The sequence below is a fragment of the Chiloscyllium punctatum genome, chromosome 8 (assembly GCF_047496795.1).
Source record: "Chiloscyllium punctatum isolate Juve2018m chromosome 8, sChiPun1.3, whole genome shotgun sequence".
NCBI classification, from domain to species: Eukaryota; Metazoa; Chordata; class Chondrichthyes; order Orectolobiformes; family Hemiscylliidae; genus Chiloscyllium; species Chiloscyllium punctatum.
This window is the reverse complement of record NC_092746.1, coordinates 52,122,929-52,141,397: the sequence shown is the minus strand read 5'-3', so window position 1 is coordinate 52,141,397 and position 18,469 is coordinate 52,122,929. Positions and strand designations below refer to the sequence as shown.

The following is an 18,469-nucleotide window of genomic DNA, read 5'->3' as shown; positions in this document are numbered from 1 at the left end:
TTAAAGAATGACTTGCTAAAATGCACCATCTTCAATGTCAAAGATGTGTTCTGCCATCAAATTCTGTATGCAACAGTGCAATTACTGTTACTAAGGCAGGCCTTTGTGTTAGGCAACAAGAGTTGCACTCCAACATTCACACAAAAATAAATCAATAGTCTTAGCCAGAATGCTTCCAAATGTAACGTTCAGAAGCATCCTTCTGTGGGAAAATTAATTTCATGTCACTCCTGGTTTTCTGGTGCTGCAAATCTGGATTACAAAAGATTTAGATTCAATGTAGGAATGATGAGTTTAATCAAAAAGCAATAAGACTTCCATTTAGAATCAGAGACAGTCGCTAAAGTATCATTAAAGCTTTGTGAAGATGGACAAAGTAGATGCAAAGAATTTTATTTCAATTAAAAAAAGCCAGAAGGTATAAGTGATCAGAGGATATATCATCAGTGCAGCACAAATTTAGAGCACCATACTCAGATTTTGTTTAATGAGATACAATAACCTAGTCAGAATCTTGAAAATATGTTCCACATATCTATTCAATTGAGATATTGTTGAGCTCTGAGCAGAAAATGAATCCACTTTGGTTTAGTTCAGATGGGTAGATATCAGCAAAGTTCAACTAATAAATGACAAACTTCCATCATCTTGGAGACATTGACATTTTCACCTATCCAAAAGTTTAAAGGAACAAAACATCTCCGTCGTCAGGATAAAAATGAATTTGCAGCTTCTTCAAGCAAGACAAGGACAATAGGCCATTTATAACTAGTCTCAGAGATCAGGCCTTCTATTCGCTTTCAATGAGATGAACCTTTTAAGGGAAATCTTATTGAATATCTTTATAGATATTCAAAGCCAGTAGCTTTAGTTTATTTTGAACTAAATCTACTGGTTCCCCTTTAATCATTCTGCTTGTTACATCCTCAGAGACCTCTAATAAACTTGTCAAATACTATTTCCTTTCCACAAAATAATGAAGAATCTGACCAACTGTATAATGATTTTTAAATTTCCTGCTATCACTTTCTGAATAAGAGACACCAGCATTTTCCAAACAGCAAAAAACATTTTCGGGCGGCACGGTGGCACAGTGGTTAGAGACCTGGGTTCAATTCCTGCCTCAGGCGACTGACTGTGTGGAGTTTGCACATTCTCCCCATGTCTGCGTGGGTTTCCTCCGGGTGCTCCGGTTTCCTCCCACAGTCCAAAGATGTGCAGGTTAGGTGAACTGGCCATGCTAAATTACCCGTAGTGTTAGGTAAGGGGTAGATGTAGGGGTATGGGTGGGTTGCGCTTCGGCGGGGCGATGTGGACTTGTTGGGCCGAAGGGCCTGTTTCCACACTGTAAGTAATCTAATCAAAAAATGCAAGAACTGGCCTTTTGGTTACCAATTTTTTATCTCCCTTTCTGTGTGTTGGATTTATGATTTCCAGTCTGCTAGGGCTTTTCCAGAATCCAAGGAATTTTGAGGGTTTACAATCCAATGGATAAGCTCCCTTGAATGGTCTGGCACAATGGATGACTAATCAGTGATATTACCAGTATGCCACTGCCTCCCACTATGGTGGCTGGTCCTGCTGCTGCCAGCATGCAAACCTAAATGTAGGACATCAGGGTTGGAACAAAATGTGGGAGTGCTCACTCACTCATGCTCATCCAAGGTCTTTGGGCATAGTATCTGATATTTTGGTTGGGTGTCAGGGCAGGGGATGGGTCTGCAGGATGTTGATGGTCTACTGATGCTGACCCTTATGTGCAACATTAAGTACACTACATTTGAATACAGATGTCTTTGGCAGCATCAAAATGTAGAGCAATAGTAAGTGCTTCAAACATTGAAAAACCTCAAAGTATATCTGGAGATGTCTGGTGTACTGATGGTGGTGGTATTGGTGTAATGCTGCCAGTGAATTTATGCATGAACTTTTTATTTGTATTTAAGTACTTTGCATAAATAGACTTTAATCTTAATTCAACCCATGACAGGAGATGTCTTAAACAATAATAGTTTGCCGCAAGATCTAATGAATTGGATAAATATGGGTGTGGTGGTGTATAGAGATATCTGTTGATTAGTTTATCCATCAGAACTAGTTAAGTGGGTCAGGAGGGCTCAGTATGATAATGATTTTGATTGGTTATTGGACAGGTAGACAGTGTGTATGAATAATACAGCATTGGAAAGCCTCCAGATTCTAAATAGACAAGTGTTGTGTCTCTTCCTACGGAGAGATAACAAAGAATTGAAAGATAGCTAGCTATTCTCACTTACCATTTGCTTATAAGCTGCTGCTTCTCACCAGTGCCTGGGAAACTGAACAATTAGTGTGTCCTATGTCTGCAGTAGGAACTAAAAGGACTTGGAAAGATGACGATGAAGATCAGAGATCATACATGGAAACACTCTTTCGTCCATGCCGACCAGGTATCCCAAATTTAACTGGACCCATTCACCTGCATTTGGTCCATATCTTTCTAAACCTTTCCTATTCATGTAGCTGCCCAAATGTCTGACTTCTAAATGTTGTAATTGTACCCACCTCTATACTTCCTCTCGCAGCTCATTCCATACATGCACCATACTCTGTGAAAAGGTTGCTCCTTACATCCATTTTAAATGTTTTCATTTTCACCTTTAACCTACCCCCTCTAGTTTAGGATCCCTACTCTTGGAAAAAGACCTTTACTATTCACCCTACCATGTCCCTCACAATTTTATAAACCTCCAGAGGTCACCCCTCAACCTCCTACACACTAGGGAAAAATGTCCCAGCCTATCCAGCCTCTCTTCATAACTCAAACCCTCCAGTCTTAACAGAGGGACCTAGAGGTGCAGGTTCATTGTTCCTTGAAAATCCTTTCAGCATTCTTGAAAATCCTTTCTACACCCTTTCTAGTTTAACATTCTTTCTATAGCAGGGAGACTAGAATTGTACACAGTATTCAAAAACTGGCCTCAGCAATGTCTTGCAAAGCTGCAACACTGAGTATGAGAGTTGGGACACAATGCTCTGACCAATGAAGGCAAGTGTGCCAAACTCCTCCTTTACCACTCTGTCTACATGCAACACTTGTTTTCAAGGAACAATGAACCTGCACCTCTAGGTCCCTCTGTTAAGCAACACTCCCCAGGACTCTACCATTAATTATCTAAGTCCTACCCTGGTGCGCCTTACCAAAATGCAACACCTTGCATTTATGGGGTGGTACGGTGGCTCAGTGGTTAGCACTGTTGCCTCACAGCGCCAGGGACCTGGGTTCAATTCCCACCTTGGGCAACTGTCTGTGTGGAGTTTGCACATTCTCCCCGTATCTGCGTAGGTTTGCTCCAGGTGCTCTGGTTTCCTCCCACAGTCCAAAGATGTGCAGGTTAGGTGAATAGTATTAGGTGCATTAGTCAGGTAATTGTAGGGGAATGGGTCTGGGTGGGTTGCTCTTCGGAGGGTCGGTGTGGACTTGCTGGGCCAAAAGGGCCTGTTTCCACACTGTAGGGAATCTAATCATCTAATCTTCATCTGCCACTTCTCAGCCTGTCTGATCAAGACCTCATTGTACTCTTAGATAACCTTCTTCACTGTCCATTATACCACTAAGTTTGTCATGTGCAAACTTGCTAACCATACCTCCTATATTCTCATCTAAATCATTCATGTAAATGACAAACAATAGTGAGCCCAGAACCAATCCTTGCAGCACATCACTGGTCACAGGCCTCCAGTCTGAACATCATCCCTCCACCACTACCCTCTGTCTTCTACCATCAAGCTAATTTTGTATCCAGTAGGCTCTCTATCCCTTGATCCCATGTTCTAACCTTATGAACCAGTCAACTATGCATGATTTTGTAAAAGGTTTTGCTGAAGTCCATGTAGACAATGTTGACTACTCTGCCTTCAGGTATGTTCTTCGTAACCTTTCAAAAAACTCAATCAAATTTGAGAGACACGATCTCCAATGCATAAAGCCATGCTGACTATCCCTGATCAGTCCTTATATTTCCAAATGTTTGTAAATCGTACCTCTCAGAATCCCCTCCAACAACTCACTGACCATTGATGCCAGGCTCATTGGGCAGATCAGAAGGACTCAGAAAATTCAAAAGGACTGCTCACTGAATCCTGTGGACTGGCGCTTTTGAACTGCATTCCCCAAATTTTTGTTCATCCACACACAATTTCTTTTTGTATGTCTGCATCTATCTGCTTGTGTGCATGGGTTTTAAAAAGGGGTTGAGTTTTAGTTAGAGTTAGAAGCTCATAATTCATATTTTTGTTGGCTTGTGGTTAGCATGGTGGCTCAGTGGTTAGCACTGTTGCCTCACAGATTTAGGGATTCTGGTTCGATTCCAGGCTCGGGTGACTCGTCGGTGTGGACGTTCTTCCAGTGTCTGTGTTGCTTCCCATCGGGTGCTCCAGTTTCCTCCCACGGTCCAAAGATGTGCAGTTTAGGTGGATTGGTCATGCTAATTTGACCATAGTGTCCGGGGATGTGCAGGCTAGGTGGGTTAGCCATGGGGAATGCAGGGTTACAGGGTGGGATATTCTGGGTGGGATATTCTTTGGAGGGCTGGTGTGGACTTCATGGGCCAATGGTTTGCCTCTACACTGAACAGATTCTATGGTTCTACATTATCTCCTTTTCCTTTCCTGTCCTTCAAAAACATCTAAGTACCTTGAATATTCAGATCACAGTCATGGTCGCTTTGCAAGCATATCTCTGCAATGGCTATTATTTCTATTTGTGCTATTGATTTATCAAATCAGTCACAAATGCTGCATACATTCAGATGAACAGATTTGAAGTCTGTTTCATTATTTTCTTTACTCTGACCTTATTTGTTGGAGTGCTCATGTTTGTTTGCTTTCCCTTCTTTTCACACACTGGCATTATTACAGAGATCACTATTCAATAATATTGCCTTGTCCTTTCTTCATACTTTTCAAATCTCCTTTTGCATGAATTCTCTTTCCCCATCCAAATCACAAAAAACAATAAGTTGGGCAATTGCAAGGTCTACTCCACAGCTGTCTTCATTCGCAAAACTTCTTCATGTGTCGACTTGGTAATGTCCTATACCAGACTGCAAACAAATCTGAGATGTCCAATTTGAAGGGTGAGATAGTCTCCTAAAACAAAGTGTTTAGGTAAATTTCATGCCCCCGATGCACTGCAGTGCCCAAAACTTGGATGCTAGCTCAATGGCCTGGGATGGAAGATCCTCAAGCTGCAGATAATTTCCACAGATGTAATTATTGCAGATGAGACTGGTGTCTATCATTATCCATATGTTAAAGGTGCAACACGACATTAGCCCTCCCATCTTTATTGTATTTTATTGAACAATTAGGTTTCATGTTTAGAAAAAGAACTGTTGTCATTAATTATTCCAAGTCATTTACTAGTTAAGTTATAAATATCACACAATAACTATATCTCCCAAGTAAACTACAGCCTGTGTTTAAAGGGATAAAATCTTCAACTCATCAATCACCTAGCTGTTTGCTCGATTAAAAACTTGAACACTCACCAGCTTTTAGGGGCTGAGAAAAGATAAAAAGCAACACCACTACTGTCTCTACAACAAATGGTCTTCTACGCCAAATTCCAAAGTTAGCACTTGCACACTGTTGCATTCAGGCCGAGTTACATTGTGTAATAGTGAAACCTATCTACAGTGGAACCTTGATTATCCAAAGGAGATCTTGAAGTCCCGATAGAAATATTACAACAAAGACGTGTTTCCAACAGTGATCGCGTCTTTTGTTTACAGTGATTAAACAGGCACTGTTTCCAAATGACTGACCTCCTGCCCTTTCTCTCTGGCCACACTTTCTCTGGAGTTCTACAGAGGAGTGTACCCTAACACCACCATCCACTTCGCCCACCCCACCCCCACCCACTTCCCCAGATAATCTGACCAACATTGCCCTGTACAGGGCAGAGGTGGAACCTGTCAAAAAGTTCCAGTAAGAAATGTGTGCGCGTGTGCGATTTGGAGATTTACCCAACAAAAGCAGCAGCAGCCGCCGTCTTATTGTTGGTGTCCAGTGCGGCTGCCCTGGAGAGGGCTGGGGGCAGTGCTGGACGGGGATGAGAGGGCGGGGGGGGGGGGGCGGCAGTGCTGGACAGGGTTGAAGGGACGGGGCAGAGGGGACGGAGAAGTGCTGGACAGTGTTGAGGGGGTGGGGGCATAAATGTTGGAGGGCAGGGGAGGTGTTGGACGGTTGGGAGGCAGGGAGAGGTGCAGGGGCCCCAGAGGAAAGACATTAAAATCGATTAATGGAATAATCACTTATCCGAACGAAATAGTGCCCGCCATCACGTTCGGATAATTGAGGTTCTCCTGTATTTTTATAGAGTACTGACGACTTGCACCCAAACTGTAACTGCTAACTCTGCTTCCTGCTCCATTAATTATCACCTATTTGCTTTTAATCAATGGACAGAGACTTGATTGCACAATCCCCAGTGTAGCATTGTCAGGGATGCAGTCTTTGAAATAAGGCATTCAATTTCCACCCTCTAGTGAAAGATATCTGAAGACCTGTGTCCTGATTTGCATTCGTTCCTGAAATAATTTACTAAAATAGCTTGTTTAGTCATTGTCTTGCATTTTGCAACTTCGCTGCCACATTTCTTTTGTAACAGTGAGTATATGTTTTTAATTCATTCATGGGATGAAGAATTACCTGGCCTCAGCCAGGATTTATTACCCATCCCTAATAGCCCTGCAAGAAATGGTGAGCTGTCTGTTTGAACTGATACAGTTCTTAAGGTCTAGCCACAAAACAGTGCAGTTTCAAGGAATATTTAAGATAATGACTCACTGAACAGTGAAGGAATTGTGATATAGTTCCAAGGAAGATGGTGTGCAGCTTGTAATGGAATTCCAAATGGTAGTGTTCCCATACATCAGCCACCTTTGTTCTTCTCGGTGACAGAGGTCACTGTTTTGGGAAGTACTGTTGAAATTTGAGTCAGTGAGATTGCATCTTGTAGGTGCTACACATTGCTACCACTGGGCATCAATCAACATAGAATGTGAAGTGAATACATTTTTTTTGGGCCACTATTGTTAGGTTTCAGGTCAATTGTAATGCCTGGAATGATCACCACTTCTCTACATATATCACTCAAAGTGATAAATGTCCCTAAGGCTATCACTTATAGTGCTCAGTCTACTTCAAACAAAATGTTTTAAATGTGGAGTTAACTATTCCACACTCAGTTCACCCTAACAGGACACATCTCTCAAAGCAAAACAAAATTTTCTGTCTATCACACATATGAATAACCTATATGAATTGCAGTGCTGAAGACTTGGGAAATCAAAACAAACAGCTGTGCCTTCAGTTACTGACCATATCCAATGGGCTTACTTTTACAAAACTTGGCCAGAGGTCAAAAGATGATGTTATTTTGTAACTGTATAATTTTTGTTAGAAACTTCTGAATGTGCAACAAACTATTCTGACAACCAGTTTAGGAGGATCAGCCAGGTTCAAAGAGTGGTACATATGTATGTACCAGAAGTTCATGCTTCACAGACAGAAAGAACATGTACATTTACTGCAACTGTTTCAGCTCAACACAAGTAACCATTCACTGATTCTTTTCTTGGGACCAGATCAGAGTCAACCTGCCTGTTTAAAAAAAGTTACACGAAGCCTGGCAGTTAACTATCAATCATAATTAACTGGTGTATTCTCCATGTTAATGACTCTATACAAGACTCCATCTGCCAATCAGTCAACGCTCTGTCACACAGAATAAATGTCGGTTTGCCCTTTAAATTGGTGTTCTTCCGAAGTATTGTAATGAGTATGAGTCAAAAGGGTTCAACTGAATGAGTCTTTTTTTTTCCAACAATGAAGGGCTTTTGCCCGAAACGTTGATTTTCCTGCTCCTCTGATGCTGCCTGAACTGCTGTGCTTTTCCAGCACCACTCTAATCCAGAAGATGCAAGTCTGTATCACCAAACTACTTGTTATTAGGTAAGAGCTAGAAACAATTTCCCAGTTTCATCTGATAAGCATATATAAGCACACATGGAAGATAGTTGTGTCCAGATGAACACACCTGATATAGCTGTGGGTGACTGCTCAGTCGTTCAGGTCTCAGGCAGAAATGAGGTGGTTAATTTCTAATACAAATCAGCAAGTGAAAAACCTGTAAAGCTCCGTGCCATTTTCATGAGCCAATCTAATTTATGGTAAGCCTGTGTGTTGCCTATGCTGGATGCAGTGTGCTGTCAGCAATCCAAGAGAGGCACATAGCAGAGCAGTCAATACTTAAATACACACTATTCCAAAACTTGAAAGGAAAGGTACTTTATTCAATAGTGCATAACAGATAGCAAGAACAGCAGAATTACTTTAAACAAGGCCACTCAGCTTCTATAATACAATGGTGGAGGTGCTCATTAGTTACAGATCAACTGGAGGAAGGTCCAGAAGACTATAAGATATAGGAGTAGAAGGCAGCCATTCAGTCCATCAAGGCTGCTCTTCCATTCAAAGAATCTGATAACTGTCAACTCCACTTTCCAGCCTTTTCCCCATAACTCCTGATTCCCCTACTGATTAAAAACCTCTCTCCACCCTATATTTATTTAATAATTCAGCCTGAACAGCCCTCTGCAATAAAGAATTCCACAGATTCACAACACTCCAATAGAAGAAATCGCTTCTTGTCTGTTCCAACTGTTTAATCCCTTATTCTGAGATAATGGTCTTTTACTCCTAGATTCTCCCACAAGAAGAAATAACCTTTTTGTATCCAATCTTTCAAGTCCTGCAAGAATCCTGTGGGCGGCACGGTGGCACAGTGGTCGTGGGCGGCACGGTGGCACAGTGGTTAGCACTGCTGCCTCACAGCGCCAGAGACCCGGGTTCAATTCCCGCCTCAGGCGACTGACTGTGTGGAGTTTGCACTTTCTCCCCGTGTTTGCGTGGGTTTCCTCCGGGTGCTCCGGTTTCCTCCCACAATCCAAAGATGTGCAGGCCAGGTGAATTGGCCATCCTAAATTGTCCGTAATGTAGGTTAGGGGTATGGGTGGGTTGCGCTTCGGCGGGGCGGTGTGGACTTGTTGGGCCGAAGGGCCTGTTTCCACACTGTAAGTAATCTAATCTAATCTAATCTAATTTCAATAAGGTCGCTTCTCATTCTTCTACATTCTAACAACTACAGACTCAATCTATCCAACCTCTTCCAATAAGATCGTTCTCTAGATCTGGTATCAGCCAAGTGAACCTGCTCTGGACTGCCTCTAATGCCAGTGCATCTTTCATTTAAAGAAGGGACCCAAAACTGTACACAGCATTCCAGCTGTGGTCTGACTGGTGCCTTATGTAGTTTTAGCAAAACTTTCATATTCCATTCCTCTTGAAATAAAGACCAATATTCCATTTGCCTTCCGTAATACCTAGAAACTTGTGAATCATGACAAGGACTCCCAAATCCCTGTGTATCATGGCTTTCTGCAGCAAGTATAAGAGTTCTGATGTTACTTGGCTGGCATCCAATGTATATTAGCAATCAGCTGCAAGTCCTCTCTGAGTCGCACATCATCCTGACTTAGAAATAAAAGCAGCTGTTTCTTCAATGTTGCTGGGTCAAAATTCTGGAATCTCCTCCCTAACAGCACATCTAAAGCGGCATTTAGTACACTTGCCTTCATTGCTCAGACCATTGAGTATAGGAGTTGGGATGTTATGTTGAGGTTGTACAGGACATTGGTGAGGCCACTTTTGGAATACTGTGTACAGTATCCTGGTTACCTTGCTATAGGAAGGATATTATTAAACTGGAGAGTATTCAGAACAGAATGTTGCTGTGACTGGAGGGTTTGGGTTAAGGAAATGTTGGGGCCTTTTCCACTTGAGCTTAGGAGATTGGGGAGGTGACCTTATACAGGTTTATAAAATCATGAGGGGCATAGATAGTGTGAATAGCAAAGATCTTTTCTCGAGGGTGGGGGAGTTCAAATGTAGGGGGCATATTTTAAGGCGAGAGTAGATAGATTTAAAAAGGGACCCAAGGGGCAGCTTATTCACACAGGATGGCTCATATGTGGAATGATCTGCTAGAGGAAGTGATAGATGCAGGTACAGTTACAATATTTTAAAAAGACACTTGGATAGGTACATTAATAAGAAAGATGTGAAGAGATCGGGGCCAAATGCAAGCAAGTGGGACTTGATCAGTTTTGGGAAACTGGGTCAGCACACACAAGTTGCTGTGTGACTCTGACTATGATTCTATGCACTATAGGCCACATTTAGGTCAGTCATGAGGGCCTATTCCAACTCGTAATTTGTACGTGTTTTTAAGAAGATTGAATTTGGTTGCAACAAGCCCAAGAAAGATATTTCTCAGAATGACCTGTAAGAACTGAAATTTCCAATGACTGTCTAAAAGGAACATCAAAAATTTGATTCCTCATTCAAATGTTGTAGGAATTGTGGGGTCTTTTTCGTAACAGAAAAAAAGCAAAGCTTTGATTCAACTTCCAGATTTTAATCTTCAACTAATATATTGACCATTATGTTTCCCTGAAAAATATCAAGTATCAAGCCAACGTGAACACACTATTTTGAAACAATATGATTTTTTGTCCTATTTTGATTTAAAAATATTCAAAGTGAAATTAAATTATATTTTGTACTTTGATCAGTATTCAAAATACTTGTGCTAAACTCACTGAAACAATTTGGCTATTCATCATTAATAAATGCAACTTGGGGCCTAGGTAAAATTCCAGTTTAACAATAGTGCTAGACAGCAGAAAAGGCAACATTCAGATGACATTAACAATGGGTAGCTGTTCAAAGGACAAAACACTAGAACAAGCTGTATCAATATATTGTTCTGCTTTAAACATTTTGCTGTTAACCCAACTTCAAAAGTTATCTGGAAACATTGTTACTCACCATGTTGGTCACAATCAACCCTGGCAAAGACTACATGCTTAGAGTCTGGAAATTCTTCTTTCACAACCGAGGAAGCCTCTTCAAAGATGGGGTGTAACATTTGACTGAATCTACACCTAATAGAAAAGAAATTGAAGTAACTGCACCCAAGTCTAAACTGTGCAAGATTATATGCAATCATTTTCTCAATTGTTAAGCAGTTCTTTAACTTATTCTCTCATTTATTTCTTGCATTGTTTCTTATTTGTATTTTATTGCACTGTTAGTCTTCCCTTTCCTCTTTGTCAATTGTTCACATGTTCTCTTCAAAATCCCAATTTCATATAATTAATTATTGGTGCAAATATTACAATCTTGTGGAAACCATATCTAAATCAGAGATGGTATGGCAGGGAGGCCATTTGGTCCATTGTGTCTGTATCAGCATTCCAACAAGCATTATGACTTGGTGCCATTCACCTGCTATTTCCCTTTAACTTTACATATTATTTAATACATAGGTATCCTTGGTATTTCCTACTGACCATCAGTTGTTAATATCATCAACATTTCCATCTCTTACAAGAAACACAAAGGTAGTAACAAAATAAGGGCAGGTGAGATGAACAACTCTTATGGCAGAGAAGCATTATGATATATTACTGACCATTAAGAGACTTGATGTCTACAACTTCCTAAACCTGATTTACATTTTAATTTGGTTATGCTCAATAATTCAAAGCACAGATGTGTGCATGACAAAACTGCAGATGAGTCAGCATCTTGAAAGAAAACAGACATTACTTGTCTAGGGTATACACTTCTTCTTAACCAAAACTTCAGATGGATTGGTACATTAGTACAATCAGAAACTAGGGCAAATATGGGGAAAAAAAAGAGAAACTCAGCAGTCAGATTTGAATGCCAATCTCAATCAAGGAATATCTTTATTTTGTCTATTATTTGATTAAAGTTACATTATTACACTCAATTCCATTCTACTTTATACATATTTTTGGTTGAGATGTGCTTGCCCATATGTAAGTTTTATCATCTTGAATGAAAAGTACTGAAAATATTAACTCGTCTGTTTGTTCCATGAATGCTGATCGACTTTGTTAGGAAGGATATTGTTAAACTTGAGACAGTGCAGAAAAGATCTACTAGGATATTGATGGGGTTGGAGGGTTTGAGTTAGAGGGAAAGGCTCAATAGGCTGGGGTTTCTCTCCCTGGAGTGTCAGAGGGTGAGGGGTGTCCTTATAGGGGTTTATAAGTCATGAGGGTCATGGATAGGGTGAATAGCCAAGGTCTTTTTCCTTGGGTGGGGTAATCCAAAACTAGAGGGCATTGATTTAAAGTGAGACAGAAAAGATTTAAAGCCATAAAGTCAGAGATTTACAGCATGGAAACAGACCCTTCGGTCCAACTCATCCATGAAAACCAGGTAACCTAACCAAATCCAGTCCCATTTACCAGCACTTGACCCATATCCCTCTAACCCCTTCCTATTCATATACCCATCCAGATGCCTTTTAAAAAAATGTTGTAATTGTACCAGCCTCCACTACTTCCTCTGGCAGCTCATTCCATACATGCACCACCTTCTACATGAAAAAGATGCTCCTTTGGTCCCTTTTTAATCTCCCCTCTCTCACCCTAAATCTATGCCCTCTAGTTCTGGACTCCCCACCCTAGGGAAAAAGGTCTTGTTGATTTACCCTATCCATGTCCCTCATGATTCTATAGAACCGCTGTAAAAGTCACCCCTTAGCCTCTGACACTCCAGGGAAAACATTCCCCACCTAGTCAGCCTCGGCCTTTAGATCAAACCCTCCAACCCTGGCAACATCTTTGAAAAATGGGTCCTTTTTACATGGAGGGTGGTGTGTGTATTAATGAGCTGCCAAAGGAAGTGGTGGAGGCTGGTACAATTACAACACTTAAACAGCAATCTGGATGGGTTTTGGATAGGAAGTGTTTAGAGGGATATGGGCCAAATGCCAAATGGAACTCAGATTGGGATGTCTGGCCAGAATGGAAGAGTTAGACTGAAGGATCTGTTTCTAATGCTGCATAACTCAGACTTGCAGAGACCTTAAAATATCATGTTCTCTTCCTGGACTTCCAGAATCCATGATATTGTAGTGTTTTACTTATATAAGGATAGCCATGTCACTCAGCAATGATACACAACATAAATATTAGTATTTTCCGAGAATCAGACTGTGTGGTCTAGTTTCTTTACTTGACAAGGTTCTTGTCTAAAATGTTTGGATCAACATTTCAAATCTGATCCCAAACACAAATCTTTCCCCTCTCATTTTAAACCAATGCCCTCTACTTTTGGATTACCCCATCCTAGGAAAAAAAGACCTTAGCAATTCACTCTATCCATGACCTTCATGATTTATAAACCTTGTTAAGTTTACCCCTCACCCATCCATAAACAATAACTCTCACTTTGTCTGAGAATCTTTTTGAAAATTTTGGCGTTGTCTGTACTTCAAGCCAAATTTATATAATTAATTTCAACATCTGCAATGCAAAACTCACTTTGCAGATGGTATAAAGCAAATGGACTTACATCTACTTAAAGATATATATTCCAGAAATGTAGAAGTTTGATTTACAAGTAGACATTGCTAAGGTCACCTGCTCCTCATTAAATTCCTTTTTGACTACAGATAAGACACAAACGTAGTTCCCAAATAAAACTGAAAGGTGACCTATTTATTCCTAATATTTTTCAATAAAATCTCAAATAAAAACATGTTTAAGCATATATATTATAACTAATGCAATACGATAAGGTTGAAAAAATTGTCCATAAAGGTACTAGGAATTCTGCTTCACAGGTTACTGATCAAAAAAGGTACTTTTAAGAGCATTATTTTTTAGGCAATCTTTTACCCGTTTGGGGGGGGTTGGCAGTTCTCCTCCCAGCTGTTCAAATTTGCCCCGGTCTTATACCCCAGAACATTGGATTGTGTCACTGGCTTTTAAGATTGTCAATATACTCAATTCAAACTTGATCTGAAATTAGTTTTTTTTGGGGAATAATTTAAACTGAATGGCCCATTTAGAATCTGTTTTTTGTTGTTTCCAGGCATCCACCTACTCTACTAACTGGAGCACATGTTACATTGTGTTCTATTGAGAACATCTGGATATAGTTCACCCATATCTTCATAACACCTCCCCCCACTTAAGAAAAAATGAACCATTATAATGAAAACATGGCTTCATTTTTTTTCTCTACTTTGAAAACACATTACCCTAACATACAGATAACATTAACATAAATTTACCTAAACTTCTTCATAAATGATTAAATAAATACAAATCTTATCTAAACTCTCAGTTAAGTCCACTATAAGGCATCTGTGATTACATTCTTCCGACCTGCAACACGTATGATTTTTAAAATTTAAAGCCTGTAACATAAGACTCCAATGAAATAGTCTCATATTCTTATTTTTAAAACGTTCTAAGAATGAAAGCGGATTGTGGTCACTGTGCACAACCATTTCAGACACATTGTTCGTGACATACACATTAAAATGTTGTAAGGCCAGTACCAAACTCAATAGTTCCTTTTTGATTGTGGAGTATTTCCTCTTGTGGATGTTGATCTTCTTTGAAAAGTAACCAACTGGCATTTCATCCTCATCTTCCTGTAGGAGTACAGCTCCAACTCCTATGTGACTAGTATCGATGGCGACGGTAAAAGGTTTTGAGAAGTATGGTATAGCCAAAACTGGTTTGGTGGTTAATAATGATTTCAAATGGTCGAATTCCTCCTGTCATGGTTCTGTCTACCAAAACCTTGTGTTCTTCTTCAGCAAATCAGTCAACGGTGCCACTACACTGCTGAAGTTTGGAAACTTCCGATAGAATCTGCTAAGTCCTAAGTATGAAAGCACCTCTTTCTTCAAAGGTTGGTCGTGGAAATTCCTCGATAGCCTTCGTCTTTGCATTCCGTGGGGTCAACTTTCTATGACGGATGTTATGTCCCAAGAACATCACCTCTGCCTTCGCCAATTCTGTCTTATTTAAGTGTATCACCAATTTTGCTTCTCGTAGTTGTTCAAAGAGCTCTGCCAACTGTACCATGTGATCTTTCCAGGACTTAGTAAATATCACTATATCATCCAAATAGACTGCAGTTTGTTAACCCAGCCACAACTTAGTTCATGAGTCTTTGGAATGTGGCAGGCATGTTCTTCATTCTAAAGGGCATCACTTTAAACTGATATAGCCCAGAAATTTCTTTCACCAACTCTGATAAAGGTTCCTGCCAGTAACCACGAATTAAGTCCAACTTGGCAATGTAACTGGCTTGTCTGACTTTCTCAATACAGTCGTTCAATCTAGGAATTGAATAGGAATCAAATTTTGTAACAGCGTTGACCTTCTGATAATCCACGCAGAATTGTTGAGTACTGCCCGGTTTGGGAACGAGGATGTTCGGCGAACTCCACTCGCTCTGGCTTGGTTCAATGAGGTTCTCATCGAGCATGGCCTCTACCTCCATTTGGGCCTATCTGGCTTTGAAAGGATTAAGCTGATAGTGGTGTTGTTTTATCCTACGTCTACTTCATGTACAAAAACATTAGTCCTCCCATTTGTTTCTTAGATATGTCCTGAAAGTGCAGTAACAAATCTTTCAACTGCGTTCTATGCTCCTGAAACAGATAGCTTACGAACCTATCCCACTCCTCAAGGACTACTTTTGTAATCTATTTTGAGGCACATCAAAATCCACATCATCTGGATTTGATTCCTCACCTATTTCTCCAGTTCTTTCTCTCTAGAATAATACGGTTTCAATATGTTCATACGACATACTCAATACCTTTTTTTTCCCTATCTGACATCTTTACTCAATAGTTTACCTGATTCAACTTTTTCTCAATTTGATAGGGACCACTAAACCTGGCTTTGAAGGAATCTCCTATCACTGGAAACAGTACTAACACGTTATCCCCTCGGGAAAAAGTCAGAGTCTCAGAGCTTTTATCTGCCATGTGCTTCATTCTATACTGTACCCTCTTTAGGTGCTGTTTAGCTAACTCACCTACTCGGTTTAATCTCTCCCTCACTTCTGATACATAATCTAAGCGTGAAACCTCAGACTTTGGTCCTGTCAATTTTTCTTTAATTAATTTCAAAGGGCCTCTCACTTCATGATCAAATGTTAACGCAAATGGGAGTAAACTGAGTAGATTTGCTTAGGGCATCTCTAATGGTAAACAATATACATAGGATACCTTTATCCTAATCATTCGGGTAATCCTGACAGTATGCTCTCAACATGGTCTTCAAAGTCTGATGCCACCTTTAAAGTGCTGTATACCTAACCTATCCGTAACCTTTTTAAATGGCCTAGCAGCAAAATTTGACCCTTGGTTCGACTAAATCTCTCTGGGCAGTCCATACCATGTGATGAGAGCTACTAACTCCTCTACTACCCTTTTTGCTTTGATACTCTGTAATGGAAATGCCTCCAGAAATCTGGTAGACACATCCATTATGGTCAACAAGTACTGGTTCCCACTTTTAGTTCTCGGGAGGGGAACCTACACAATCAATTAAAATCAGCGTGTAAGTTTCTTCAAATGCGGGAATTGGCAACAAAGATGTTGGTTTTATTACTGTCCGTGGCTTACCTACCATTTGGCATGTATGACATGTTTGGCAAAAATTAACCACATCTTTGTGCATTCCAGGCCAATAAAAAATAATTTTGTACCTCAGCCTGAGTCTTTCGTACCTCTAGGTGATCTCCTACAGGTAGTTCATGTGCTACCCGTAACACCTGTCTGTATGCTACTGGCACGACAATTTGGTGCATTCCATTTCTCCTCTGCACTAACCTGCCGCGGTCTCCATTTTTGCCTTAGGATTTCATCTTTCAGATAATAACCCTCCGGAATATTTTGTCTCCTTTTCAGAGTATACATCCACATATACATCTTTTACTGTCTTGTCTTGCTGTTGTAAGTCCCTTCGCCTTTTAAGACTAAACACTTCTGTCTGACCATCTACCTGTTCAGGTTTTTCCTGCACCATTACGTCAAACAGAGTACCTGCTAACTGAACCTCAACTCCTTCATCTTTCTCTTTACTTTTCACTTCATGCTGTGACTTATGATAGTGGGATTTGGTTACCATGCAGTCTGGGAAAATACCAGCATATTTCTGTTTTAACTCTTCAGTTTCTTGGTCTTCCTTGGGTTTCTCCAATACAGGGGGTGTCACTCCCACCTTGGATCCTGCCAAATCATTCCTAACAACAAACCGAATTCCTGGAACTGACGCTGTCAATCACTCCCACTGTAACTTCCCCAGTCTTAAGTTGGCACTCCAACCTGATCTTACATGGGAAAAGCTAAATTGCTGTCCATCTATCCCACAAATGACCACACTCAGGTAACAGATCAGAAAGAGTGCATATTCGCTCATCCCTTACCATCAGTGACTGGTTAGATCCTGCATCTCCCAAAATTATAACTTCTTGTCCTTCTCCCCTGTTCTTTGAATAAACTTTACTACCGAGGCGAATTCTTTGTAGAGATCAAGTACTAACTCTATATCCAATCCCTGCCTAGGCTATGCGTTCTCCTGTAGGTCCTCGGCTCTTCTTAGACAATAGGTGCAGGAGTAGGCCATTCTGCCCTTCGAGCCTGCACCACCATTCAATATGATCATGGCTGATCATCCTTAATCAGTATCCGGTTCCTGCCTTATCTCCATAACCCTTGATTCCACTATCTTTGAGAGCTCTATCAAACTCTTTCTTAAATGAATCCAAAGACTGGGCCTCCACTGCCCTCTGGGGAAAAGCATTCCATACAGCCACCACTCTCTGGGTGAAGAAGTTTCTCTTCATCTCTGTCCTAAATGGTCTACCCCGTATTTTTAAGCTGTGTCCTCTGGTTCGGCACTCACCCATCATTGGAAACATGTTTCCTACTGCCAGAGTGTCCAAACCTTTAATAATCTTATATGTCTCAATCAGATCCCCTCTCAGTCTTCTAAACTCAAGAATATACAAGTCCAGTCGCTCCAGTCTTTCAGTGTAAGGTAATCCCGCCATTCCAGGAATTGACCTTGTGAACCTATGCTGCACTCCCTCAATAGCCAGAATGTTTTTCCTCAAATTTGGAGACCAGAACTGCACACAGTACTCCAGGTGTGGTTTCACCAGGGCCCTGTACAGCTGCAGAAGAACGTCTTTGCTTCTATACTCAATCCCTCTTGTTATGAAGGCCAGCATGCTATTAGCCTTCTTCACTACCTGCTGTACCTGCATGCTTACCTTCATTGACTGGTGTACAAGAACACCCAGATCTCTCTGTACTGCCCCTTTACCTAAATTGATTCCATTGAGGTAGTAATCTGCCTTCCTGTTCTTGCCACCAAAGTGAATAACCATACATTTATCCACATTAAACTGCATCTGCCACGCATCTGACCACTCACCTAACTTGTCCAGGTCACCCTGTAATCAAACATCCTCATCACATTTCACCCTGCCACCCAGCTTAGTA

At 40.7% G+C, this 18,469-nt stretch overlaps 1 protein-coding gene across 2 annotated transcripts in view; it reads right to left on the bottom strand.

Annotated features, from left to right (window-relative positions):
• Positions 1 to 18,469, bottom strand: part of erp44 (endoplasmic reticulum protein 44) — a 100,762-nt gene that overhangs the window by 36,316 nt on the left and 45,977 nt on the right. For both annotated transcript variants that reach the window (XM_072575554.1, XM_072575555.1), the window contains one exon: positions 10,936 to 11,051. In XM_072575554.1, coding sequence (XP_072431655.1) covers positions 10,936 to 11,051 — 116 coding nt within the window. The remainder of the gene's footprint in view (positions 1 to 10,935; positions 11,052 to 18,469) is intronic.